The sequence below is a fragment of the Tursiops truncatus genome, chromosome 1 (assembly GCF_011762595.2).
Source record: "Tursiops truncatus isolate mTurTru1 chromosome 1, mTurTru1.mat.Y, whole genome shotgun sequence".
In the NCBI taxonomy this organism is placed as follows: domain Eukaryota; kingdom Metazoa; phylum Chordata; class Mammalia; order Artiodactyla; family Delphinidae; genus Tursiops; species Tursiops truncatus.
The window spans coordinates 140,807,279-140,834,747 of record NC_047034.1 but is presented as its reverse complement, the minus strand read 5'-3'; the positions used below and the strand labels follow the sequence as shown (position 1 = coordinate 140,834,747).

At 44.7% G+C, this 27,469-nt stretch overlaps 1 protein-coding gene across 4 annotated transcripts in view; it reads right to left on the bottom strand.

Moving 5' to 3' along the window:
• Positions 1-695: 695 nt before the first annotated feature.
• LOC101338839 (ras-related protein Rab-3B) overlaps positions 696-27,469 on the bottom strand; it is a 109,389-nt gene continuing 82,615 nt past the window's right edge. For all 4 annotated transcript variants that reach the window (XM_033866803.2, XM_073789848.1, XM_033866818.2 and 1 more), the window contains 3 exons: positions 23,519-23,637; positions 20,159-20,283; positions 696-8,440 (listed from right to left, as the gene is read on the bottom strand). In XM_033866803.2, coding sequence (XP_033722694.1) covers positions 8,253-8,440; positions 20,159-20,283; positions 23,519-23,637 — 432 coding nt within the window. In that variant the 3' untranslated portion in view covers positions 696-8,252. The remainder of the gene's footprint in view (positions 8,441-20,158; positions 20,284-23,518; positions 23,638-27,469) is intronic.

Below are 27,469 nucleotides of genomic sequence, written 5' to 3'. Positions count from 1 at the left end.
TGACTCTTAAACACTGGCTGCTGCCCCAATGTCTCTTCTCAAATGCATTAAGTCTGTGCTCCGTTCTTAATAAGTCTCTTCAGAGATTCTTGTTTCTCCTCTTCCTCTTGTTACACTTTAGGAACCTCTCACCTGGGACACGCAGTCAGGGACCATCCAGATGCACTTAATTGCTAAGATGCTTTCTGGCAGCCTCAGAAACCAGAGCCACAAGCCTGGTTGAGTGATGAGGGGGTCACATAGCCTTGGCTGTTTTCATTATACCCGAGGAGAAAAGAGGCTTTCATAGTGAAAGGATTCCTGCCAAAATCTTGTTTGCCACTTACAGCTCTTACAGAAAATGGGCATAAAATCACAGAGCACTCGTGCCAAGAGCGCCTGCAGAAACCATCTGCTGTAAGCTCCTGAAGCCCAGAGACAGGGAGTGACTTAGCTAAGGTTGCACAGCCTGTTAGCTTTATCCCAGTCCATTGGTAAACCCCAGGAAGAGATGCAATCCTAATCACACCCCTCAGATACTTACTGACTTACTTTGCATTTCTTTTTTTTTTTAACATCTTTATTGGAGTATAATTGCTTTACGATGGTGTGTTAGTTTCTGCTTTATAACAAAGTGAATCAGCTATACATATACATATATCCCCATATCTCCTCCCTCTTGGTCTCCCTCCCACCCTCCCCTATCCCACCCCTCTAGGTGGTCACAAAGCACTGAGCTGATCTCCCTGTGCTATGCGGCTGCTTCCCACTAGCTATCTATTTTACATTTGGTTTACTTTGCATTTCTATTGCACAATTTTACATCAAGCAAAGGAAATTCTTTTAATCATCTCCCTTCAAGAGACTTCCTATTTGGTTTTTTGCTGTTTGATCACTTCAAAATGATAGAAGAAAAGCAGGTAAAAGTGTGTGCCACACAACTCAGCCCATTCAATGGTGTTTTCTCAAGACAATGGGTGTCACCGAGTTGGCAGAGAAATAGGAACAGATGTGGAGAACTAGCAGCAGTGGTGTTAGATGTTTTGTGTAGTTTCTGAGTACCTGGGAAGCCAGACTCTGTGCGGATCAGTGGAACCATAGGAACCTTTGCCTGTGCTGTCATCAGAGTTCATGGAGAGCTGCTTTTTACCTTGCAAAATCCCTCTTCCTCATGCATTCGGGTATAAGAAGTGGAAATGGTGAAGTGAGTAGGCTTTGTTCCAGATTATACAAAGTTCTTGATCAGAAAGTCCATAGAAATGGGATCTTCTGAAGACTCAGTGTTTAAAAATTTGGAGCACCAAAGAGAACCAAAGAGGAAAGAATATGTTTTGGTTGCAAGTTATAAGAACCTAACTCCAATAAGCAAAGCTAGATGGGGGCTTTATTAAAAACATATAGTGAGGTGTCTAACAGAATCAAAGAAAGAGGTGACCAGTCAAATCTCAAGAAGCCAGAATCAAGGCCAGGAAAGCCACAGGACATACTCTCTCATCTTATGTCTGGCTACTCTGTTCATGATGAGCTTGTTTTCTCTTACCACAGAGTGGCATTCTACACCTGAGCTGAGGATACACCATCGGTTTTAGAGTGCACATCCTCATATATTTGTCATTCAAAGGGAAAGAAAATAGCTCCAGTTTTAAAAAAATCTTAGAGAGGGATTCTGGTTAGCCCCACTTGATCACATGCCCCCTTTACTGACAGTCTTCACTAGAATCACCTGGTTTGAATGAGAAAGTAGTAGTACTGCAAAAGAAGAGGTTGCCATTTCCTGAAGAAATGAGGGGAGACATGATAGCTGGCTATTAAAAGAAATGATTTACCAGAGGTCCTACAGCAAGTGAGGGACAAATTCAGGGCTAGAAACGGAATCAATAAAATAATAATTATTAATAATAGTGGAAGTCTCTAGATTCTTTTCATGTGTGGTATTGAAGTAAACCTCAGTGTTACGAGTGCTCACTCATTTCTATTTTTAAAAGATTGCTATTGTGTGGAGGGTAGACTGTAGGTGTGCAAGTGTGGAGTAGGGAAACTGGCTACAAGCTCTGTGTTAGCTCCTAGGTAAGAGAGAAACAATGGTGCCTTGGACCAAGGTCATGGCAATGGAAATGGACAAATGTGGGCAGACTTGAGATCGACTTTAGAAGTAGAATCATAGGACTTGGTGTTGGATTAGATGTGGACACTAAGAAAAAGAAATACAAGGAATTAAGAATGATACCGAGATTTCTGTGAAGAGTAGGGTTAAAATAAATTTGGAGCAGAATCAAGAGTTCCAGTGTGGACATGGTAAGTTTGAGACATGGAGATGTCTAGTAGGTACTTGTGTATACATGTCATTAACAAAGATGTAGCATCTAAAGGCTCAGGACTAGATGAGGCTCCAAGGAAGAAACTATAGCTAGAGCAGAGGGCCCAACTGTTCTTTTAGTCATCCCTTCTGCCCATACTGAATCCTTCTGCTAGGCTTCCAGCCAGGAACTTCAGGTGGGAATCAGAACCATTATTACAGTGAATCCCATGCAATGAGAAGCCCGACTGATCCCTTGGGGGGAGCTAAGAACTAACCAAATGAACTGTTAAACAAGCATCAGAACTCCATGAGACGTGACTTGATTGCTCCAAAGTACACCCTTTGGACAACTAAACAAATGATGAGAAACTGCCCTGCTGTAAACCATTGTGATATTTTCCTTTGGGGTCCTCTTCAGAGCCAAGCTTTAGGACCCAGGGAAATTTACCAGACTTAGTTTCAGATGACTTAGGGTTGCTTCCATTGGTAGATTGGAAAATGGCCACAATATTTTACAACTCCTCCTATCAAGAGACGGCATCTATTCCTCCACCCCTTAAAATTAGGCTTGGCTATATGACTTGTTAGTCAGTTGGACATGAACAAACATGATACAAATAGAGGCTTGAAAAGTGCTTCTGCATTGGAGCTTGCCCTCTCTTGCTGCTGGGAAAACCTCCACCACCACGTGAACAAGTCTGGGTCCCCTTCTGGAAAATGAAAACATGGAGAGAGACCTCAACCACCCTGGTCATCTCAGCTGGGTCCCCAGACACGTGAATGAAGCCGTTCTAGACCATCCAGCCTGGCCAGAGCAAACACCCAGCTGACCTATAGAATCATGAGAAATAACAAATGTTTACTGCTTTCAGTCACTAAGCTTTGGAGTGGTTTATTATATCTCTCAGAGGACAATTAACTCTGAACCAGACATCTACAGATGTGTCACAGGTACAGATATTCTTGATCTCACTCTTACTTTTTTTTTTTTTTTTTGGCCATGCCGCATGGCTTGCGGGATCTTAGTTCCCCGACCAGGGATTAAACCCAGAGTCCTAACCACTGGACCACCAGGGAATTCCCTCTTACTCTTACTCTTTTTGGAGGATTTGTGTTCAATCAGCCATCAAAGGTTTAAACTAAAAGGTGAAAGCTTAATTGAGAAATGTAAAGCGATGGCCAGGGGCAGTGGAGTCTTCCTCAGGCCCCTGACACAGCTCCACATAGGTGATTCAGGTTTTCCAGTTACGTGTTCTCATAGAATGATGTAGCTTTCCTTCACTGCATTTTGTAATTCTATTTGGGTGATAATTTTACAATGTCTAGACTCAACTACAAGCTATTGGGCCATAAGCTTGATGAAGGCAAAGATTGTGTCTAATTTACCACTGATTGTATCCTGGCACATACTAGACACTAATTTGTTCAATGAATAAATTTGAATTTTTCCTACCTCATATAAGGGATCCAGGCCTTCAAAACCATCACTTAAAAGTATTTGTATCCAATGGGCCTGTCTCTTGCAGGCACTCCCAGTCACAGGCTGTTGCTTGATTCTCCAGCTGTGGCAGGTAATCAGGTGTAGGTTTGGGATGGGGAATCTGAAATCAATGAGATTCCAGGACATTTGTTGCTGTAATTCCTTCTACTTACACCGAACTATTGGCAAACAAACTCAAATGAACATTCCTCAAGACACTATAGGAAGCTTGATACATAAGCAAGGAGCTTGGAGCAGGTGGTGTAACTGGGAAAGTCAGGTCTGGAGAATGTTCATATCATTCTGTGGACATTATAAGGCTGCAGTCACAAAACAATTGTGAAACCAATGTCCCAAGTGAGGCTGTTTAATTCTGACAATCTTTGGAAATCTGTCACTACCAACACCTCAAATATACAGTCTGAAGAGGAAAATTGAAAGAGCAAGAGTCAGACCGAGGTGGGTTCAAATGATACTAATGAATGACTTAGGCATGTTAACTTTTTCAAGGCTATGTTTCCTTGCCTGCCAAATTGGGATAATAATATTTCAGAAACAGCACCTCCCTTAGACTATAGGTACCTGCAGGGAAGGACCATTTGTTTTCATATATATTTATCCAGTGTTTAATAGTGCCAGACCTATAGTAGATACAGAATAGGTGAATTTCTTCCTAGAGGTAATCCAAGACCTAGTCCTGGCTCCATCACTAATCCACCCACAGAGTGACCTTAGAAAATTTCCTCCCCCTCCCTGGACCTCAACCTTCCTTTTTGTACAAAGAGGAGCCTGGACAAGATTTTTTCTAAGCTCCCTTCCAGATCTAATATTTAATGAGTCTGTGACCATTTAGTACAATCTACAATCTAGGAGCATTGCTGCTCCTAGAAGTTACAGACTGAGGAGACAGTAGTAAGTCACCAATCACTTTGTATTTACAGATACACATGCATTTAAAACAGATTCTATAAATAGCTACAATATTGTATTGCACTTTTGGCCTACTTTTGCCTTTTTAGAGGTCAAGAGGTTTTTTTAATCTTCTTTTATTTGGAATGTTAAGCAAGATGAAAACTGGGACAAGTTGCCATAAACATATATTATGCAGCTTGAACCTAACTGCACTATTACCATGATCGAAGAACGTTCACTGCCATCAGCTGGAAGCTGCTGCCTTCCACTCGGCAGAAACGAGGTCACAGAGCAAGGCTGGGGAATTGCCATCTAACAAGCAGATCTGTTTGTTGCCCGGTAGAAGAGTTTGTCACTATTACATTTAACTGTTGATTCCATCTGTTGTGAAGATGCCTGTTCCCTTGAACTGGCACCTGAGTTATTAGGAATTTGACAGTTTTTAAGTAAAAAATTCGATTTTTGCCTGGATACTCAGTAGGAGAGAAAGGATTATTGGATATATGTACTAACATACCCAGGGGTCATGAGGAGCTTGGTCTGAAATCCTAGTACTTGGGTAGATGGGTGTTACTGACCAGAAAAATAGTAATTATTCCTGACCTGTAGAGGACTTTACAGTGTAAAGAGCACATTCAGAACACTGCCCTGGGAAGGGACCGCATTCTTCCATTGTCAGAGAACTTTATAAACTTATGCCCCATTGCTGATGCAGGGAGGCTGCTCGCAGCACTGCTTGAGAGCTAGATAAGAATTGCCTGACAGAGGCAGATACAGGGAAAGCCAGCACTTAGGCCTCAGAAACATGGGCATTTTTTTGCTCAGGCCCATGGGACCTGGTTGCCTCAGAGCCTCCTTCCCAGAAGTGTTAGACAGCTATCACCTCAGATTAGTCTGAGTAGCTGAAAAATTTATTAACAGATTGGAGACATAAGTCTTTTCTCCAGTAGACTTGGAATCTGATGGCCTTGGGATTGAATGCTACTGTGGCTCTAACACTTGCTAGTTGTGTGATCTTGGCCAAGTCTCTTAACTTCTTTGGATCACTGTACTATAAGAAACCTAGTACAGAATGTGGTGAAAAGCACAGACCTTGGAGCCTACTTTCTGGCTTTGAACCCCAGCTCTACCACTTACTCATTATGTGACCTTAGGCAAGCTAGAGAACCTCTTTGTTCCTTAATTTCCTTGTCTTTAAATGAGATTGATTATAATGCCTCCCTCACAAGGATGTTGGAAAGATAAATGAGTTAATACATGTTAAGTGCTTGGAGCAATGGCTAGTATTGAGTAAGCATGACAACAGTATTAGCCTCAGTGATATTGGGGTGATAGTCCTCATCTCTTGGGTTTATTTTGCAGATCAACAGAAATGTTGAAGGTGAAAAAAAAGAGTCTCAAGAGTTATTCATGCCAGAAGGGACCCGAAAGATTACCCACGTAACCTCCCTCATTTTTTTTTTTTTTTTTTTTTCGGTACGCGGGCCTCTCACTGTTGTGGCCTCTCCCATTGCGGAGCACAGGCTCCGGACGCGCAGGCTCAGCGGCCATGGCTCATGGGCCCAGCCGCTCCGCGGGATGTGGGATCCTCCCGGACCGGGGCACGAACCCACATCCCCTGCATTGGTAGGCAGACTCTCAACCACTGCGCCACCAGGGAAGCCCACCTCCCTCATTTTATAAGTGGGAAATCAAGACTCAGTGATGGGGAATAACTGGTCCAGAGTCACACTTGATTTAAGGGCAGAGTCTGAGTCTCCTGATTCCAAGTCCAAAGCGCCATCCTCTGCACTGTGTCAAAGAAGGCAACATCTCCACAGAGCTGACCCTGAAGGGTCCTTTTATGTAGTCATTGGACCTGTTGCTAGTTAATGCACTTTCCTAGGAAAATAAGCTGCATTTAAAATGGAGAGAAAACTTGGGAGAGACTCTCCCTCCTCCCCCACTGACTTCTGAAGTGTCAAGCTGGGGATTCAGACCAAGGCTGGGAGGAAAGATTTTCAGGAATCGTTGCTAGCTCCACATCATTATTTCAGTTAAAAACCAAACATGTCCCTGTGTCCAAACAAGCTAGAACCATGAACTGATGCAGTCAGTTTGTTGCTGGTGTCAGAGGCGTGTTTTTTGTTTTCTTTGGGTGTTTAATTCAGTGGCTTCCACCAGAAGGAGTTTCACATCTGCTCTTCGGTAGAAACTAAGCTTTCACCCTCAGGAGAATGAGGTTAGGATTGGGACCTCTGAGTTCATTTTTCCCAATTTTTTCAGGGTCATACCCCCTTAGATTTATTCTGCTTTGAATCACATTTCCCAGTTGGACTACTCAAGAGTGATTGAAACATGGGCTGGAGGAAAGGGCAGGATGGGGAGAAGACCCTAAGAAGAAGGGCAGATGGGATTAGAACTATTTGATTTAGAGAAAGGGCAGATTCCAGGGGTCATGATTTCTGTTCTCAAATCATCTAAGGGTGTCACGGGGCAGAGGGAGCAGAGACTGTGAAGTCTCTGACAGCAGAGCTGGTACAAATGGAGTGGGAAGAGGAAGAAGAATTTCCAGGAGGCAGATTTCAGCTTAAAGCAAGGAAAACTTTCTGATTATGAGAGATGGCCAAAGATGGTGTGGAAACTGACCTCCCATCCCTGCCTAGAAGGTATGTTTAGAAGAGATTTGGCTGTGAGGCTTGACAGCCAATTGTCAGAGACATGAAGATTGGAATTGACTAGTGAGACCTGGTAAAATTTGGGATTCCACCAACTATAAATTTTTCAGATTCTGGGAGTCTAAGAACCAATGACCAACGTCATGGAGTTCCACAGTTAAGAACCTACTGGAAAGCAGCAAAATCAGAAATTCGTGACCTGTTTATCTTGCCTGTGTTTCTCTTTTTCTCTCTTTGTCTTTCTTGAGCTCATGCACTTGCTCTTTCATATAGCAGGAACCTTTGACATTTTGCAGGGGATAATCTTTTTCTTTTAAATGTGTTTCTGACTCAGCCTTTGCTCCTTCAGCATCATTTAGAGAGGCTGAGCTTTCTGGAGATTAGCTCTGGCCTGTCACCACAGCAACTGCCCAGGCCCTGTGGGCATCCGTGGTAACAGGCGAGGGCTTTGAGAAACAAGGCTTGTCTAGTGGTGAGAGGAAGCCCCACAGGGAGCCTGATATGAAACAAGCAGGTTGTGTATGGAGAGGTATTTTTCAAAAGGATTAGCTATGCAGGTGTGTCTCACTTTACACAGTTGGCCAGGCCCTGAAAAGTGTGCGTGGGTGTGTCAAATTTTGGTCAAGGGAGGAAATCTTATTTTAAAGGCAGGAAAGAGATTCGCTTTTCCAAGTCCCTGTAGTGAATCCCCTTCATAAAGTGGATTCTCCTTTTGTAAAATGAACCTCTGCCCACATTATGACCTAGTTAGTCTAGTGCTGAGTGTCTGTGAGTGGGGCCATCCATAGAGAACCCCAGGGGCATGCTTCCACTTTCACTGCAGGCAAGGAACAGCAGCAAATCAGCTGAGGGAAGACAGAGTATAACGGAGAAGCAAAGTGGGTGCGGTGCCACAATGAAGGGAGATCAGGACAGTGGGCCTTGCCTAGCATGAGCAGCTCTGCTGCAGCAGTGGCGGGGTGTCCGAGAGACGGGTGTTCTTGGAGGTGCCCAGCAAGGAGGGGTCTGTGTCCAGCGTATCAGACATCTTGTCGCAAATGGCATCCACCAGACACTCGAAGGCCTGCCTCACGCTGATGTTCTCCTTGGCGCTGGCTTCAAAGAAGTCAAACCCTGAGGATAGAAGAGAGACAGCAGTAAGGATCTTTCCCTTCCTCTTCATGCCCCCTGGCCAGAACACTCTGCATTAACACAGCCAGTGCTCAGGAGTAAAGCAAGAAGGCCTAATTCCACGGGCAGAGGATTCTGCCTCAAGGAGAGGGTACCGGGCAGGTATTACCTGCACTGGTTTTAGAGTCAGACGGATCCTGGCTCTATCACTGACCAGCTGTGTAACCCTGGGCAAGTCACCTATTTTCTTTATGAATCAATTCCCTGGTTTATAAATTGGGATAATTTTATCTATCTCATAGAATTATTTCAAGGTTTAAACAAGATGATGCATGTAAAGTGTATAGTCCTGTGCCTGATAACACGGCGTGTGTGTGTGTGTGTGTGTGTGTGTGTGTGGTAATTAGGTGTCTTCTGAGAGTGACTACTTGACTATGTGTACACGGCACTTGAGCTTCCAAAGCATTGATCAGCATCCATTATCTCATTTGATCCTCATGTCACCCCTAGGGGAAGGAGGGTCCAGGCAGAGCCTCTCCATTTCACTAATGCTCACGCTGTGGCTCAGAGAAGTAAGCTGACCTGCCCAAGGTCACCAGTATAAGAAGCCCAAGCTTTGTCCTTTTTGACCAGGGCTTTCACTCCACTTTCCCCTGCCTCTACTCACCCCAGCCTGGCCAGTCTAGTCTGGTTCTGGGAGACACTCCAAGATCCACACTGGATAAGCGGAGCTTCATTTGCTCTGTCTACTCACAGACACACTGGGTTAACTCCCCTCAGAGGGGTTCCTCCTCCCTGAATTTCCAGGAATCGCCCTGGATCTCTCGCTCCTCACACGGACCCAACAAATTGCCCAGGAAAAACTGCACCTGAAGGGTGAGACATTCTTGTCTGTTTTGCACCTTGAGATCCTTAAAGGTACTTTCTGTGACAATGAACAGAACTTGGTTGTCCCAGGAGACATGAGCAAGGCCCTCCTGATTCAGACAAAGCGGCTGCTTTCCAACTTGGTCTTGGCCAGGTTGGTGGCAGCCCTTAGAAGCATAAGCCTCCATTCTCCATCATGTCCCTGCGCCGGCCTACTCTTTCCTCTGTTGTCTGTCCACCTTCCTCTTTCCCTTCCTTCTGAGTCCATCTTTATTTCTCCTCAAAAGCTTTCCTCTTCCCTTTTTTCCATGTTAGCACCTTCTTTTCCCCTTATGTTTCTCATACTCCTTGGGATCCTTAATATTAATTGAGTGCCTACTATATGCCAGATGCTATGCTAGGAGCTTTACAAATATTGTTTTCCTTAATCCTCACAACAGCCTGTGGGGTAAATATAATCATCTCCAATTTACAAAAGAAAAATGAAGGCTCTAAGAGATTACCTAACTCACACAAGGTCACGTGACTGTGTTAGTGGAAACTGGTTTTAGATCTGGGTCTGGCTAGCTCCTACATCCATACACACCCCTGCCTCCCGTTTCGGCCTCCTTTGCTTTTTTTTTTTTTTTTTGGCGGTACACGGGCCTCTCACTGTTGTGGCCTCTCCTGCCGCGGAGCACAGGCCCCGGACGCACAGGCTCAGCAGCCATGGCCCACAGGCCCAGCCACTCCGCGGCACGCGGGATCTTTCCAGACCGGGGCACGAACCCGTGTCCCCTGCATCGGCAGGCGGACTCCCAACCACTGCGCCACCAGGGAAGCCCTCCTTTGCTTTTATCTGACTACCACAGTGTCTGAATCTGGGCAAGTCACTTCATCTTTCTGAATCACTTAACCTCTCTGAGTCTCGGCCTCCTTGTTTGTCAAATGGGAATAACAACAGCATCTTCCTGCTGAGAGCAGTCCTGGAGGACTGAGCAAGACAATGGATAAATTGCTGTACGAAGTTGCCTGTTACAATGACAGTTTCTTTCTGCTCGTCTTTCATCTGCTCCTCTCACTTCCCCTTCATCCCTTTCCTCCCTCTTTTGTCATCCTCTCACACAGAGGAGGGGGGTCTCTTTCCTCCTCCCTCCTTCTCCCTATTATCTCATTGTCCACAGAGAGGGCTGAAGCCCCCAGGTACAAACAGGGCTCCTCTTCCCCGGGCCACGCCAGCTTGAAGGCACTCGCAATTCCTGCCAGCCCGCCTCTGGTTGACAGCCTCTCCTGTAGCCCATTTCCCAACATGAGAAAGCAAGGTGCAGAAGTGCCGGCTAATTGAGGACATGTGATGAAGAAGGAAGTGGCTGCTGGCTCCTTATCCTCAGGCTGTAGAGACTTGGCTTGAGAGACCCTCCAGCATGTTGCTTTTCCTTAACGAATATCATAAACATTGACTCTCTGGCCTTTGACTGGTTTGTTACAAGTGACAGTGTTTGGGGAAGTGGGCAGAGTATGTTGCTTGCCTAGGAAAGGGGCAAACAGGTAAAGAAGTAAGTAGGCTTAAACCATCAGTTTGGATGAAGATGGGGACACAGGTCAAGGCCAGGATCACCAATCCCTCCTGAGGAATTGGCACTGAGGGGAGGACGTGTCCCATTGTGCAGGTGGGCAGTGGGAAGAAGTCCAGAAGTCAGACAGCCTGGATTTGAATATAGTCTCTGTCAGCTACCAGCTGTGTGACCTCAGGCAAATTGCCTAATTTCTCCCAGCCTCTGTATCCTCATCTGTAGAATGGGTGAATATCACCTACCTCATAGGGTGGTAATAAGAATTAAATGCACAAAAGTATGTGAAGTGGTTGGCACGTGTAATACATGACCATTCCCTTTCCCTTATGTTCCCAGCCCATCTGAGTCCCAGCTTCCTTGCCCCTCCATCAGTCCCCAGGGCCTTTGGGGAAAGCCTCTTTTTCTTCATCATTCAGGGTCAATCAATAAACCAGGTCTTTACTGAACAGTAACTTTGTGCCAGGTCTTGCATTGAGTGCCAGGGACAAGGGGAGACCAAATCTAATTGTGGAGAAAAGACACACTTATCAGAGTGTCAGTCCCTCACACGTTCATAGTCCTTAACGATTCCCAAATACAATTTTAAAACAACTTTTTGGGGGTATCAAGGCAAGGGTTATCACTTATAATTTACAGATAGGGAAACTGAGGCTCAGGGATGGGGCATAAGCCAGGGCTCTATCCCTTATGCCCCCTTGTCTCACTCTCAGTTGGGACAGTGACAGAATACACTATAATCCAGGTAGAGCAAACGAGAGGCTGTGCAGGAATGCGGCAGAGGGAGAGAGTGGCAGGGGAGGAGAGGGGGAATAGGCTTCCAAAAGTTAGTGGCGATGGGTGTCTTTAAGGCCAGAATAGAGCAAAACTCTTCACCTGACTAACTTATTCTTTAGGACTCAGCTTAGGTATGGCTTTGCCTCCTCCTCTGTGCTTCCCTCTGCCACAGCACGTGTTACCGTGCATGGTGGAAGTCCAAGGAGCTCCCCAAGCAGGGACCACGTCATTCATCTGAGCTCCAGTACCAGCCAGAAGAGTAGGGGCTTGGTGAATGTTAACTGAATGAACAGACAGATGGATGCAGGAGACGGGAATGAGCGTGGAGGATGTGGTTGAGGGGCTGTGGACAGTGGGGTTCATGAGAACTCATCTCAATAAGCATGGCAAACCCTGTGCTGGGCACTGGGAACACTGAAGTGAATCAGATGAGGTTCCTAACCTTGAGAAGCGGAGATAGACACACTGACAGTGTGATAAATGCTGGAAGGGTGGGGAGTGAGGGAACTGTCATGGCACAGAGGAGGCACTTATCTGAGCCTGGGGCCCAGGGAAGTCTTCTTGGAGAAGCTGATTCTTAAGCAGATATCAGCTAGATAAAGACATGTGTGAGCACATGCATGTATAGGACACCAGGCAGGGGAAACCGCATAAACACATATAATGGGACAAAAAACAGTCTTGGTGTATCCCAGTATGACCATAGCAGTTTGTTATCATTAGAGCAGCAAGCTCAAAGTGGTGACGGAAGAGGGAGTAAGTAACCAAACACGGAGAGCGCATATGTCAGGCCAAGGAGATGTCATCACTGCCGTCTCAAAGATACCCAAGGTATGAGAACTCTGATTCAAGTAACTGGTGCGTGACCCTGGCCAGCTCGTGGGTCTCTTTTGCTAGCAGAACAATCCCAAATGCACCTCCACCCAACGACTGTCAGACTCCTGGAAGGCTCTTCATTAGTAGGCCCAGGCGGTAACCTTTCCTCAGGTTCATTAGTCAGGAGTCTCAGGAGCTGAGAATCTAGAGAGCTCAGGAAGATGAGGACCACTTAATCAGACTATCCCCCAGTCCTTTCCTCCCTCTAATTGGCTTCAGAACAATGGAATTTCTGCTGCCTTTAATTGGGCCCAATTCTTAATTGAATCTGAGATGATTCCCACCCCCAAAATGCTCCTGTTTACCTATCCTGTCCAAAGGCAGCTGTCACAGCCCCACAGATTCCACTGACTCTGTCCACACTGCCTGCTTCTGAATTTGACTTTAGAACTCTTTTCAGAAACTCACAACTAGCTAAACTTGCTTCTCCTCACCCTGAAACTGCCCCAGAACATTTCTCCTCTACTTTTATGTTCAAATCCCTTCTCTAGCCTGCTCTGATACCTCATCATCTCCATCTTGTATCAGTCTTCAACTCAAGCCCCTCTGGTCACTGATGATTTTGGCAAGGGATTCACTGTCTTCCTTTCCACCCAGGCTTGTACTCATTCTCAGGAACTTTGGGTTTCAGGTGGACAATCTATCCAACACCCTGGCTCTTAATTTCTTAACCATCTCATTTCCAGCAACATTCTCTTCCGTTTTGTTTCTGCTATGCCCCTGTCCTTATAACTTGAGCTATTTTGACTTAGATTTGTGTCACTGGAACTCAAAGAGGTTTAATTCATCCAATATCCAGCCTCATTAGGTTGACACCCAAGATTCTGCATGGCTCAGCCTCTGTCCACTTCCCCAGCCTCATCCTCCTGGCTCACACCATGCTCCAGAAACATCGACACTTTCTTATTTGGTTTCTTTACTCATGCTACTTACTACTCTTTAGTTCCTACACCTAATCCTCTTCATTACTCACCTGTGGAATCCCTGATTCCACAGAGCCTTCCCTTTCTCTCCCCACCCCATCTCCACCACTCAGAACATACAATGCACCGCTCCCCTAGACTCCCATGGTACCTGACATGATTGTTTCAGTCAGAGTCCATCAGGAAAATGGGCACTATTCTTAAAATTTTAACTAGAGGGAACTGGTTATATGGGTGGTAGAAGAACTAAGAGGCCAAACAGAATACTGAAGAAACCCAGAGATTATTAACAGAAAAGAAAACTATTAATGGGGCCAAAGGAAGTTAAAACTGTGGGAGCAGGAGTCAGAGAAGAGGAGCAGCCTCTACTGGGGGAGCCTGCCAAGGGGTGGGGGAGACACACATGCAGGTTTTTCTCTTTTCCCCAACTCCCATCACTTGCCAGTGTCTCTCCTTGGCTAAACCCAGCCAGAAGCCACTGTCACAGGAGGCTGGGAAACACAGCCTGCAAAGGTCAACTCCCCAGGGGGCGGTTTCAAGAGAGAGCCAGAGCTGGAGAAGGGTGAAGAATGCTAGTAAACAGGACGTTGAGATTATCTCTCTACTATTTTGCTTCCCTGGTCAATGAGCAACTTGAGAGCAGGGAACTTATTCACCTCTGTGGCACCAGGGTCCATCATGTGTTCAGTGATTGTGGCAGATTGTTCACCGCCCTCCCTGTAGAGGATTTTGTATTTCCACCCACTGCCAAGTGGCTTGCAGTGCCTCCTTGTGGGAGGAACATATCTCCCTTGTCAATCAACATCAGATTTCATCATGTAACTTGCTTTGGCCAATGCATGTGGGCATACCAAGTCCCAACAGAAGCCTTGAGAGTCTTTGTGTGGCTTAGGCATCTCAGATTGGATCTCAGAGTTGCATGACATGCACAGAGTTGCAGCTGACTTGCTGCTGGCATGTAATGTGAGTGAGAAATAAACCTTTATTATCCAAGCTCCTGACTTGGGTTATGTGTTACCACAACATAATCTAAAGAATTCTCACCAACACTGGGACTGAGGGTGAAATTTCAAGAGAAACTACTGCAAGCTTTTGGGAAAACACCACTGGGTGGTGATACAATGGAAGCGTTAAGATTTTGAGTCTAAAGGCTGAGTTAGAGTACTGGACCTGCCACCTACGACCTGTGTGGCTTAGAAAAGTTACATAATCTTCAAGTGAGAAAAGAAAGACACGGAAGTGTGGCACAGCTCATTGCATGCAAGAAAACATAAGTGGTCTGAACTCAGCTTCTTCAGTGTAATGGAGCTGAAGACAATGCCGCCTCCCAGACTAGGAGTGAGAGTGAGGGTCACAAGAGAATTGTTGTGAAAACACATTGTGAATCATAAGTCACTACACCAAGGTTAGTTATTCTCAATGTCAGCTAGGTCTTTGTTTCTCTGCACCAGGCTGAGTGATGCAAGGTTTCAATTCACCCCAATCCAAAAAACATTTATCAAGCACCTAAAATAAGCAAAGCCCTGTACAAGGGTCTGTGGGGACTGAGTGATGAGTGGGGAATTGTGTGAATTGAAATCATGGAGTCAGAGGGATAGAGCTGAACAGACCTTCCCACTCAACTAATCCAAATCCCCTGTTTTTCAAAAGGGCAAAATTGAGACCCAGAAACAGGAAACAAGATGCTCAAGGTTACACAGTAAACTAGTGGCAGAAGCAGAATAAAACCCTCAGTCTCCAAACTCCTAGGCTGATACTTTTCCCTCCACACTTCACTGAAGTGAGTGTTTATGTGTATGTTTCAAAACCACATTTTGAACAGGTTTCTCCTGCCCTTGTAGGCAGAAGCACATTTCTCTTTTACTAGCATCCCTGGGCTCTAGTCTAGACCCATTCCCAGTCAGATCGAGGAAGAGACAAGGAGCCCCTTTTCAAGCCGCACAAAGAGGTAGAGGCCCTAACATGTCATGCTTCCTGGAATAGGAGTCCCTGAAACTTCTCTGCCCTCCCAAAGATCCACTTGCCTCAGCGTCTCTACAGCCTCATCCACGTCCCAGGAACTTTGAGGATATAGAAGACCTGCAGCTACTCAAAGCTTTAATAAATGTTAGTTGCTGGCCATATCAGTAGTTCTGGCTGAGAGAGTTGAGAAACACTAAAAGAAAGGGAGTCCTGAAGAGGAGTCCCATAAAGCAGAGGATGGCCCTACTGCACTGGCAAGCAGATCACTGAGACTTACTTAATAGTTGGTGTAGCAGAGGGTGAGGATGAGGAAGGCTGAGTATCCTCTCTCACTGCTCGCAGATATGATCACATCCTTGCGAAATTCTTGACATGGTCTGCAAGATCCTGCATGATCTGGCCCCTGCCCACCTCTCCACCCTCATCTCCCACTACTCTCCCCTTGACTAGTTAGTCCCTGCAACATGGTCTTTCAAATCTCATGAGCGTTTTCAGCTCTAAACTACGTTAGGGCTGGTCTTGATGTAGAACACTCCCCTCCCCGACCCACCCTCAATCTTTGCCTAATTTTTTTCTGATCCTTTAGTTCTCAGCTTAAGAGTTACTTTCTCAGAAGATCTTGACTCTCCAGTCTAAAATTAGGGTTTCTCTCTTTTTTACTTTCTTAATAGCACTTGCAGTGGCCTTATGTTACTCTTATCTGTCCACCATTCCTTCCTTTATGGAACTTCTACTTTAAACAACTGTGGTGGGACTATAGGTTACAATACTTGCCTCCCCCAGCCACTGGGACAGGCATGTGACTCACAGGTAGCCAATCACAGTCTTCCCTGAGATTGACATAAGGTAGTTGGGAGCAAGAATCCTCTTTTTGCAGAAGTTGGAAGATATGAATCTGGAGCTGCCATCATCCATCTTACTCCCCATTCAGAGTCTGACTATAGAAAGAGGCTGAAGGCATACACAAAGCTAAGAAATAGTGCAATTAAGTTGCACTCATAAGCTAATAAATTCTATTTTTTAAAATTAAAGCTTGTTTAATTTGGGATTTTATCACTTGCCCTAATGAGAGTCCTAAGTCAAATAGAACTTACCACAATTTTTAACAGGTTTATTGAGATATAATTCACATACCATACAATTCACCCATTTACACAATTTTTAATTATATATTTATTTGTATAATTATTTTTTTAGTGTCTCTCTCCCCCATTAGTTCCGTGACAGTAAGAATCACAGCTAAGTGCCAAGATAAAACCTGGCTCAGAGTATGTGCTCAATAAATATTTTTAAATAAACAAATGTACGAGTGAATGAGTATCTATCCTGTGCTGGGTGGCTGGGATAATGAAAAAAAATTTTAGACGTAACCCCTGCTACTGCTGAGGTCTACCAAGAGAGACAGACATGTAAATAGGCAAGTTCTGGTAAGCAGTAGAGGAAAGCTCAGGAAGTTGTGTAAGACTGAGATGGGTTACCTTGACCTACCCAAATCTAACCAATTCATTAAGGCCCTCTTTAAGTACCTTCCTAAACCCTGTAGTAAGAATTAATCTCACTTCCATCTGTTTTCCTACATCAATTAGATAGATCTTTATTGGCTCTACCACTTCCTGATTGTGTAATCTTGAGCAAGAACCTAATTTTTCAGAGTATTGAACATGACCTACCTTGAAGACTTATAGTGAGAATTAAATGAGATAATTAACGCAAAGCATTTCATATAATGCCAGCCGTTATTACGATATTTGCTGTATAGTGAGGTTAAATGGTTAGAAGCACAGGCTCTGGAGCCAGACTACTGCTTGAATACAAATTCTGACTCTACTTGTTACTAGCTGTATGACCTTAAGCAAGTTACTCAACTTCTCTGTGCCTCAGTTTTCTCATCTGTTAAAAGAACAACTTGGATATAAGAAAAGTACCTATCTCAGAGGGTACTAGGGGGATTAAGTTAAATGAGTAATACTTTAAACACTTAGAATAGGGCCCGGCACATGGTAAACACCTAATAAATGTTTAACTAACACACCTTTTTAAAATGCTAGTCATAAGGGTCTGGCATGCTGGCTATATTTTTTCCAAATATAAAATTAACTCACCTTTTAAAAACTTAGTCTTGTTTAACATTAAGGGCTTGACATGCTGATTATATATTTTTTCTAATACACACCAAAATATATACATAAAATCATTTTGCACACCTCCAGTGACATGAGTCTCCCGCCTGGAGAAGCACTACTCTAGACTCACACAGTCCAATGATTTATGATTCCCTAAACACAGAGTGCTGTTCCTTGCCTTTGCCAGTGTTATTCCCCCGCCTGGAACGTCCTTGCCTTTCTTTCTCACTTGGCTGCTCCTACTTGTCTTCAAGACTCAGAGTGGGCATCATGTTCTCTGACCCCAACTGAATAGGTGCCTCCTCTGTGCTCCCGCAACCCCGGCACATCCCTCTATCACAACATTGATCACCAGGTGGATCCCTATTTCTGTCTCAGACCAGGGAACATAGCCTATTTCACAGCACAGTACTTGGCATGGAGTAGGAGCTCAGGAAGTCGTAATTAGAACAAAGTAAAATGACATAGCCAAATACTTGACTCCATAAAATTTTAATCCAAACATAGTCTTGCAGTGTTTACTCACTGCCAGGCCATTTGCCAGGCACGGTGGGTATAAAGATAAACAAGACTCACTTCCTGTCGTCATGGAGCTTTCTGGAGACAAATATGGAAACAAGTGCACCCAAGTGTGATGGGTACTGTGCCTGTTGCATGTACGGGGTACACTAAGTGGGGGCACAAAGAAAAGAGCTGGGGGAATACGGAAGAGGCTTCAGAGCAGTGAAGATGTTCTGAAAGCTGAGTGGGCTTTCAACAGCTGGATAAAAGTAGGGGATGGGGAGTAGAAAAGAGCCTTTCAAACAGATGGTACATCGTTGATCCAGGGACAGCGTTGGGAGTCTCGGCGACAGCAGGCTGAAGACATAAAGAGATAGCCTGAGGTCACCCATGTGAGGGCTTTGCCACATGTTCACTGTTCTGTGAACTATGGGAATGGGTAGAGGCACATTCTGGACCCTGAGAACCTCTGTGATGGGGTAAGAACCATCAAGAGCCAAATGGCCCAGCCTCCGTATTTATTAAGCACCTACAGTGTGTTAATTTCTATTCCAGGACACACTGGAGGACAGGAAAGGGAAGAAAGAAGTATAGGACACTCTCCTATACATCTACTCATAATACACATAACACAAATATATACAAGACACAACTCACACTTGTATATTATACAATTTTCCCACCTACCAGCCCAAATATCTGTACTTCAGAAACTGGCAGAGAATATAACTTTAAACTCCCTATTCCTCAATACTTACAGCACCTAGGTTGTAAGAAACACTTAGGGAGACTGGCTAAAAGCTAAGCAGTACTTCATTCTTCTAGAAGACTTCCCTAAGGTGATCCCACATTGAACCCCAATACAGAAAAGAAAAGAAAAAAAGGAAGAAAAGAAAGGCTGCTCTTTTAAGCAAGTGTAGGTAGGTGTCTTGCTGTGCAGTCACTGAGACACAACTGAGGCACCTGGGTCTCAGTGGAGCACAAGGATCAAGGTGCTTTAACCCTGGAAAAAGCTGCATGCTTAAACCACGTTGTCTCATCCCTCATACAATGACTTTTGCCGTGAATTGTATTTTGGTGACAAAGCATCAGTTTACACTGAGAGAAATTGTAAGACACAGCCTACAATGTTCAGCGTTGTAGTTGCTGTAAGGCATGTTAGATATTAAGGATGTTGTCACATTCAGCATATAGAGTCTGCTCTACAGTTGCCAGTGGAGAGCAGTGTTCCTCTGGAATAATGGGTTTGTTTTCATCTTAAGGACCATCTCTGAACCATGTAACTGATTATGTTTCCCTCTTTGCAATGGTTGCTGGGAAGCTCAAAGCAAATATTTTGGCCCAACTCTTGCACATGCCCAAAAACTTATAAAATATACACTTATCTCACCCCTGGCCTCCTCTTATGTTCTCCTACACTTGCTTTCGCTTTGCTTCAATTGTCTCACTTATTTTTTTATTGATGTATTGATACTACGATGATTTTTATAGGATACTTCAAATCCTTTGTGGAAGGAGCTGGTTAAAAAAATGATTTCATAAATTTACATTTTATTTATACATTCAAGGACCTCCCTGGTGGCACAGTGGTTAAGAATCCGCCTGCCAATGCAGGGGACACAGGTTCGATCCCTGGTCTGGGAAGATCTCACATGCTGCGGAGCAACTAGGCCTGTGCGCCACAACTATTGAGCCTGCACTCTAGAGCCTGCGAGCCACAACTACTGAGTCTGCGCACCACAACTACTGAAGCCCATGCACCTAGAGCCCATGCTCCACAACAAGAGAATCCACCGCAAGAAGAAGCCTGAGCACCGCAACGAAGAGTAGCCCCTGCTCACCGCAACTAGAGAAAGCCCGTGTGCAGCAACGAAGACCCAACGCAGCCAAAAATAAATAAATCTATAAAAAATTGTTTATACATTCAATGTAACAAAATATACATGTATCATAAATAATGAATACCTAGAATTCACTAGCACAAAGCCCATATGTACATCACACAAATATGAAACAATACACACAGAGCACATATGCACAAAATTCACAATCACAGCACATCTTTAATGTCACAAATACAAACACACACTTGTCCTCTCCATTTGCCCCACTCCCGTGCATACACATGTGCCGTGCACATACCCAGCTGCTCTGCGAGGAGCCGGCCCTTCTCGGTGGGAACAACCCTCTCTTCCTCCATGTCACACTTGTTCCCCACCAGGATGACCTGTGCATTGTCCCAGGAGTAGGTCTTGATCTGAGTAGCCCTAAAGAGAGACAGAGAGATGACGGTGTTAACGACATCCTCCTAGGCTAGAAAGGACCCTGCAAAGCTCACAGAAGCCCCTTCAGTGGGGTTCACAACACACGAGATACTGTCAGCTAATTCATCCTAGGACAGTCAGACCTCTGCTCCTGCTGGCTGTCACAGATGCTGACCCTTAAGCCCTGGTTGCAAACTTCACTCACCTATTTGGAGTCCACCTCTAGTGCCCTCTCCTCACAGGCAGAGAGCTCTTTCTAAAACATCTATCAGATGATTCGTCCTTTCTTAAAAGTCTTCTCTGGTCCCTGGACTAGCTAAGCGATGAAGTCTAGATCCCTCAGTTAGGAGTTCAAGACCATTTACATCCTGTCTCTCCAGCCTCATCACCCTTCCTCTCACTTCACAAACCTCACCCATTCCCCAAAGGCTCTTCCATGGCATGTGCCTTTGCCTTTACTGGAAATCCCTTCCCCACACTAAGTCATCCTCCAAGGCTCGGGGCTGATCCCACAGTTGCCTGGGGGAGGCTTCTCAAGCTTCCCCTGGCCCAACAAGCCTCTCCCTCCTCCTCTTCACTGAGGCCTTAGATCATTATTATTTGTAGAAACCAAAATGTCAGCAGTGGTTTCCCTCACGTAGGATGATTATGAAATTTTATTCATTTATTTACTTTTGGCTGTGTTGGGTCTTCGTTGCTGCGTGCGGACTTTCTCTAGTTGTGGCGAGCGGGGGCTACTCTTCACTGCTGTGCACGGGCTTCTCATTGTGGTGGCTTCTCTTGTTGTGGAGCATGGGCTCTAGGTGCATGGGCTTCAGTAGTTGTGGCACTCAGGCTCAGTAGTTGTGCCTTGCAGGCTCTAGAGCGCAGGCTCAGTAGTTATGGTGCACGGGCTTAGTTGCTCCGAGGCATGTGGGATCTTCCCAGACTAGGGATCGAACCCGTGTCCCCTGCATTGCCAGGCAGATTCTCAACCACTGTACCACCAGGGAAGTCCCAAAACTTTAAAAAAATACTTTACCTTTCAAAATTTTGAAAGTGAGCATGTATTACTTTTATAATGAGAAACAAACTTTTAAACAGAGGAAATAAAATCAGACCATTTTATTCAGGAGACATCTTTTTGTGTAGTTGGCCTAACTCTGTCCCCAAATACCTCATCAGGTAGAAACAATTACCTTCCCTTTTGTTCCCCTACTCTTTTTTGTGGCGCCTGCCACATTCGGCTGAATTTATCTGTCTCTCCTTGAGAGCAGGGACAGGCTTATTCATCTTTGGGGTACCAGCCCCCAGCATAGAGCACAGAGAAAAAAAGTCATTGATTGTCTGATGAAGGAAGAAGCCAGCAAACGATTGATCCTGAAGCAGATCTAAATAAAATCTGACCCTATCCTGACCCTGACAATCTAACTTAACCCTAACTGCAACCTGGACCGATAGCCAACCCTGCTCCTAAAGCTCATCTCACCACCAATCTTCTCTTTAAGGGTGAAAAGCCACTTCCTCAAAGGCTAGAATTTACTCAACCACCATTTGTGGTGAACCGACAGAGAGCCAGGTTCTGTGCTGGGTACTGGGGCTTAGATGGCAGGTGGGTGCTAGGCTGGGACCAAGTTTCCCAGAGGCAAAACTAAAGGCCAGAGCTTGGGAAAGATAGACATTCAGTCTTCAGCTTCAAGACAGGTACATGGAGCCAACTCCCCAAGTCTCCCATGCCACTCTTCTGTCATCTTCCTCCCTCCTCCCACCACCATCCAGGCTCAGCTCCCAGATTAGCAACTTAGGTTATTCTTGGAGGAATCTTCACCAGGTGTTAAAGTCACTGTGTGCCTGAGGCAGAATGAACAGCGACTGATGGAGAGAGGGAAGGAGGTCAAGGCCGACAGGGAATGGGCAGTGTGGAGATACTTAAAGAAAGAGCTAATCACTTCGTGGTGGGAGGTGGGGGGGGAAGATGGAGACATGGGAGAAGGGAGGAGAAGAGAAAAATCATGACTGGAGGAGGGAAGAGAGGGAACAAGAAAGGAAAAAAGCAGGAGAAAAAAGAGGCATAAAGAGAGAGGAAGGGAAAAAAGAGGGAGGAAAGGAGAAAAAAGGAAGGTGGAGAGAAGGACTTGTTAAAAGGAAAGGGGGAGAAAGGAGGAAGAAGGGGATGACCAACAGACTAAGAAGGACAACACATGGGTGACAGGCATGTGGGTGGCACCCTAGACTGATGCTCAGAACTCAGGGGGTGGTGGGGAGAACGTGGCAAGCAGCCTGCAAGGCCACTCCCAGCTCAAGGCTCCAAGGCACCAACAGTGCTGCACATAGTCATGACAACTGTTCCTTGGGAGACAGGAAGTCTTCAAAGGGTAGCTGTTGGGCAAAGAAGAGCGGGAGACAAGCTTGGCACTGGCCAGCTCTGCTGCTGTGTGCCCAGCCTACTCAGCCTCTCTGATTGTGAAGAAGAGCCAGGCACACACGCTCCATCTTCCCCATCCTTTCCACTGATTAGGGGCACCGGGTCCTGGCCCTCTGTCTCACGTGCCCTTCCTCTCGTGCTCCCTTCTCCCTGTGAGTAATGCTCCAGGAAGAAAGATGTAAGTTGCTCAGAGGTTATACCTCTGGGGAACTGTGCCGATTTCTATCGTATCAAGATATTGAATCTTTATGAACTTGGACCCCCGGCCCAGGGATAAACTTTATAGGGAAGCAATATGTGGATTCACTTAGCACTATGTCCAGAATGATGTCTCTAAAACACTAATTTGAACCTGTTGTTTCCCTGTTCAAATGTCCTCACCTACCAGATAAAATCCAAATCCCTCACCCCAGCACACATAATCCTTCATGACCTCTGCTCTTCTTACCCTCTCACTTACCTTCTTATCTTTGCACATCTGTACTATTTTTCTGGAACATTCTTACCCATTTGTCCCTCTGGCTAACTCCTGTTCATCTTTCAAAACGCAGCATATGTGTCAGCAATTCCAGGACAACTTCCCTGACTTCCCAGGCTGGGTCAGAGCCCTCCGCTGGGTTCCCACAGCCCTGGTGCCACTCTCATCACTGCACCTGTCACATGATATTTTCATTGACTGCTCACTGATCTGTCCTCTCCTCTCATCTGTGAACTTTTTGAGGACAGGAGCCATGTCTGATTCATTCGAGTTTCCCTAGCACATAGCACAGAGCCTAGTACATACTAGGTTTTCATGAACAGTTTGATGAGTGGGTGAAGGAACGAATCTCATACCAGTCTTGGACAGCATTGAAGGATTCCTCATTGGTGACGTCATACATCAGGATGAAGCCCATGGCTCCACGGTAATAGGCTGTGGTGATGGTCCGGTACCGCTCCTGTCCAGCCGTGTCCTGGGTGGGAAAAGGAAAGTGTCAGCCTCCTAGAAAGTCTGCTTTGTTTCTAAAGAGTCCCCAGGACAATTAAAATCATCCAAAGTATATTTAAGGAGCACCTATTATGTATCTTTTATTGTACTTGGTGACTAGAATAATATGGTTTCTGAAACCTCATAGAAATTAATAAGAAGATAATTAAAATCCCAATAGAAAAATGAACAGGAGTAAAGAACAATTCACAGAAGAAATGTAAATGGATAATTATTATATTAATAGGTTTTAACCTTATTTTTAATTATAATTCCCATTATAGTTGAGGATGTAGTGAGATGTATAACCTCATACCTTGCTTGTGGGAATGACACTTGGTTCAATCTTTCTGGTAATCAATTTGGAAGTCCCAAGAGCATTAAAAATAGTTGTACCCTTTGAACTAGAAATTTTTCCTTCTAAAAACTTTTTCTACAAAAATAGAATATCAGACAAATATTTATGCACAAAAATGCTTCTTACAACTTTATTTAGACATTGAAAAACTGACACCAACCTATATATTCAACAATAGGAGAATGGTTAAAATACAAGATTTTTAATGTGTTTATTTATACAAGAATATTTATTATAATGGAACAATTCTCATATGTGTGATATAATGTCAGTTTCATAACTACATATGCAGAGAAGGAAACTGGAAAGAAACACATCAAAAGGTTAATAGTGATTATCTCTGTATGAAAGATAAGAATTACCAGGATTTTCATTTTCTTCAGTTATTTTTATTTCCTCTATGCTAAGCATGTATTACTTATATAAGGAGAAACAAACATTTTTACTAAAAAAAGACGAAGACAATTCTTTATCTCAAGCAGCTCACAGTCTAGTTGGAAAGACAAACATGTAAGCAAGATAAGCCAAGCCCCACAACAAAGTGCTACTGGAGTACACTGGGATGCTTCACAATGTCCACACGGTCCTTATGTGAGGGGACCAGCCGGTCTTCTCTGAATCATTGGTTTTAGATGTGTGATACTTGAGCACGTGTAAAACATTTCCTCATATATTATCTTATTTAAATTTTATAGTTATCTCTATGAGGTAGGGATCAGTATTTACATTTTGTAGTTGAGAATGCAAAAATGCAGAGAGGGTAAGTGATTTTTCCAAGGCCACAATGCTGGTGACAAAAGCTATGCCTTAAATCTAGGACTTCTGATTCCAAGTCCAATGCACATACCATTATACCTCAATCAGTGAAAGATTTATCCACAGGCATTTACTGAACACTATCCATAATGATAATAAAAACAAATAGGGACTTCCCTGGTGATCCAGTGGGTAAGGTTCCATGCTCTCAATGCAGAGGGCCTGGGTTTGATCCCTGGTCGGGGAACTAGATCCCACATGCATGCTGCAACTAAGAAGTCCACATGCTGCAACTAAGAGTCACACGCTGCAACTAAGAAGTCTGCACACCGCAACTAAGATATCTGCACGCCACAACTAAGAAGCCTGCATGCTGGACTTCTCTGGTGGCACAGTAGTTAAGAATCCGCCTGCCAATGCAGGGGACACGGGTTTGAGCCCTGGTCCAGGAAGATCCCACATGCCGCGAAGCAATGAAGCCCGTGCACCACAACTACTGAGCCTGTGCTCTAGAGCCTGCAAGCCACAGCTACTGAGCCCATGTGCCACAACTGCTGAAGCCTGTGCACCTAGAGCCTGTGCTCTGCAACAAGAGAAACCACCTCAATGAGAAGCCCATGCACCACAAAGAAGAGTAGCCCCAGCTCACCGCAACTAGAGAAAGCCCATGCGCAGCAACGATGACCCAAAGCAGCCCAAAATAAATTAATTAATTAAAAAATTAAAAATAAGAAGCCTGCATGCCACAACTAAGACCTAGCACGCCTAAATAAATAAATAAATGGTTAAAAAAATAAAAACAAATAATGAGAATAAGAATTATAGCCTGCCATTAATTGTACATATGTTGCACCTGTTATCCACAAACTTTAGAAAAACCCTGTAGGGTACATATCATTACTCCCATTTTACAAAAGGGAAAACTGAAGTTCAGAGAGATTGCCCATCAAATGTAAGATTTGGGATTCAAAACAAGTATGTCTGACTCCTACACCCATTACAGTATATTGCCTTGGCTATGAACCATACTTTGTGTGACACAGAAATGGAACAAGGACCATCCTTGCCCTAAGGAAGCCTCAGTAAAAGTAAAGAGGTGGCTAAGACATACCACTGAACTCATAATAGCAATATGTGGCAGTATGTCATCAGTACCGGGTATGTGGCATAAAGAAAATGTGTTACACGAGTCAGATAAGGTAGAAACATGGTGGTTTTAGGTAGTTATGGAAGATGTCAAAGCAGAGATAGTGTACCAGTTAGGGTAGACCGGGTTATTCAATAATACGCAATCTCAAAATCTCAACAGCTTCAAAAACAAGGTTTTATTTTTCACTATTTTTACATATCCATCAAGGGTTGGCTGGGTGCTCTGCTTTTTGTCTTCCTCATTCCAGGATAAAGAGTGACAGGGTGGGGTTTCCCAGGTGGCGCAGTGGTTGAGAGTCCACCTGCCAATGCAGGGGACACAGGTTCGTGCCCCAGTCTGGGAAGATCCCACACGCTGCGGAGTGGCTGGGCCCGTGAGCCATGGCCGCTGAGTCTGCGCATCTGGAGCCTGTGCTCCGCAACAGTAGAGGCCACAACAGTGAGAGGCCTGCGTACCGAAAAAAAAAAAGAGTGACAGGGTGGCTACGAAAGGGAAAGAAAGTGTATGAGTCATGTGTTGGCTCTTCCACTTTTCCCATTCACTGGCCAAAGCAAGTCACATGCCCATACCCAAGAAAGCACAATCCTATAATACGCCCAGGAGAGAATGGGAAATGTGGTAGATGGCATAGCCACTCCCATGTACCAAGCCCAGGAGCATTACCTACAGATGTGCTTACTTGGTAACAGAAGGAGACAACAGGGATTCTCCGAAAGAAGAATTTTCCAAGCAGAAAAGTGAAGGAAAGGTATTTTGGCAGAAGGAAGATGTTTTTCCAGTGACTACTCCAGAAGAACTTAAGGAACGGTGGGAAATGAGTAGATGAAGCTAGAAAGAGCTTTGAATGCCATGCTATGGAGTTTGAACTTGATCTTTTTAGGGTCAAAGATTTTGAGACAGGAGATTAACATGATTGGATCTGAACTTTAGAAAGATCACTCTGACTCTGATGTGGAGAATGAACTGGAGGAAGTAGAGATGGGAGGCAGGAAAGCTGGTTGGTTAGATCTTTGCAGTGGTTCAGGTGCGACCTAAGATGGGTTTGAACTAGAGTGGTAGCAATGAGGATGGAGTAGAAATAGACTCAAGAGGTATTTAAGAGGCGAATTACAGGGCATGATGACAGATGGGTTTTGTTTCTGGCAGGGCTCAGTTTCTTCATGTCCTGAGCAATTCAGCTCTGACCCAGACTTGCACATTACTCAGCAAAACAAAATCTGCATTTAACACACCCACCATCCTTGGAGAGCATAGGAATCACCATCTTCTGTTTGCTGAGCAGGTTTTTGGGTGTCTTACTCTTTACCTCAAGCAGCCTAACAGAGTATTCCTTCTGACCACATACAAGTACTTCTCCCTAAGAGTTCTGGCAAACAGAATTTTATCCAGCTCATGAATGGGTGAGTGGATGAATGAATTAAAGAATGAATGAAGAGATAGATGATTGAGTGAGTGAGAGTGAGTGAGTAAACATCTAACACAGGAATCTTAGGCACTAATATTAGAGAAATATTCACTGTCTGCCATATCTCACAAAAGCTCTGTGTGTGTGTG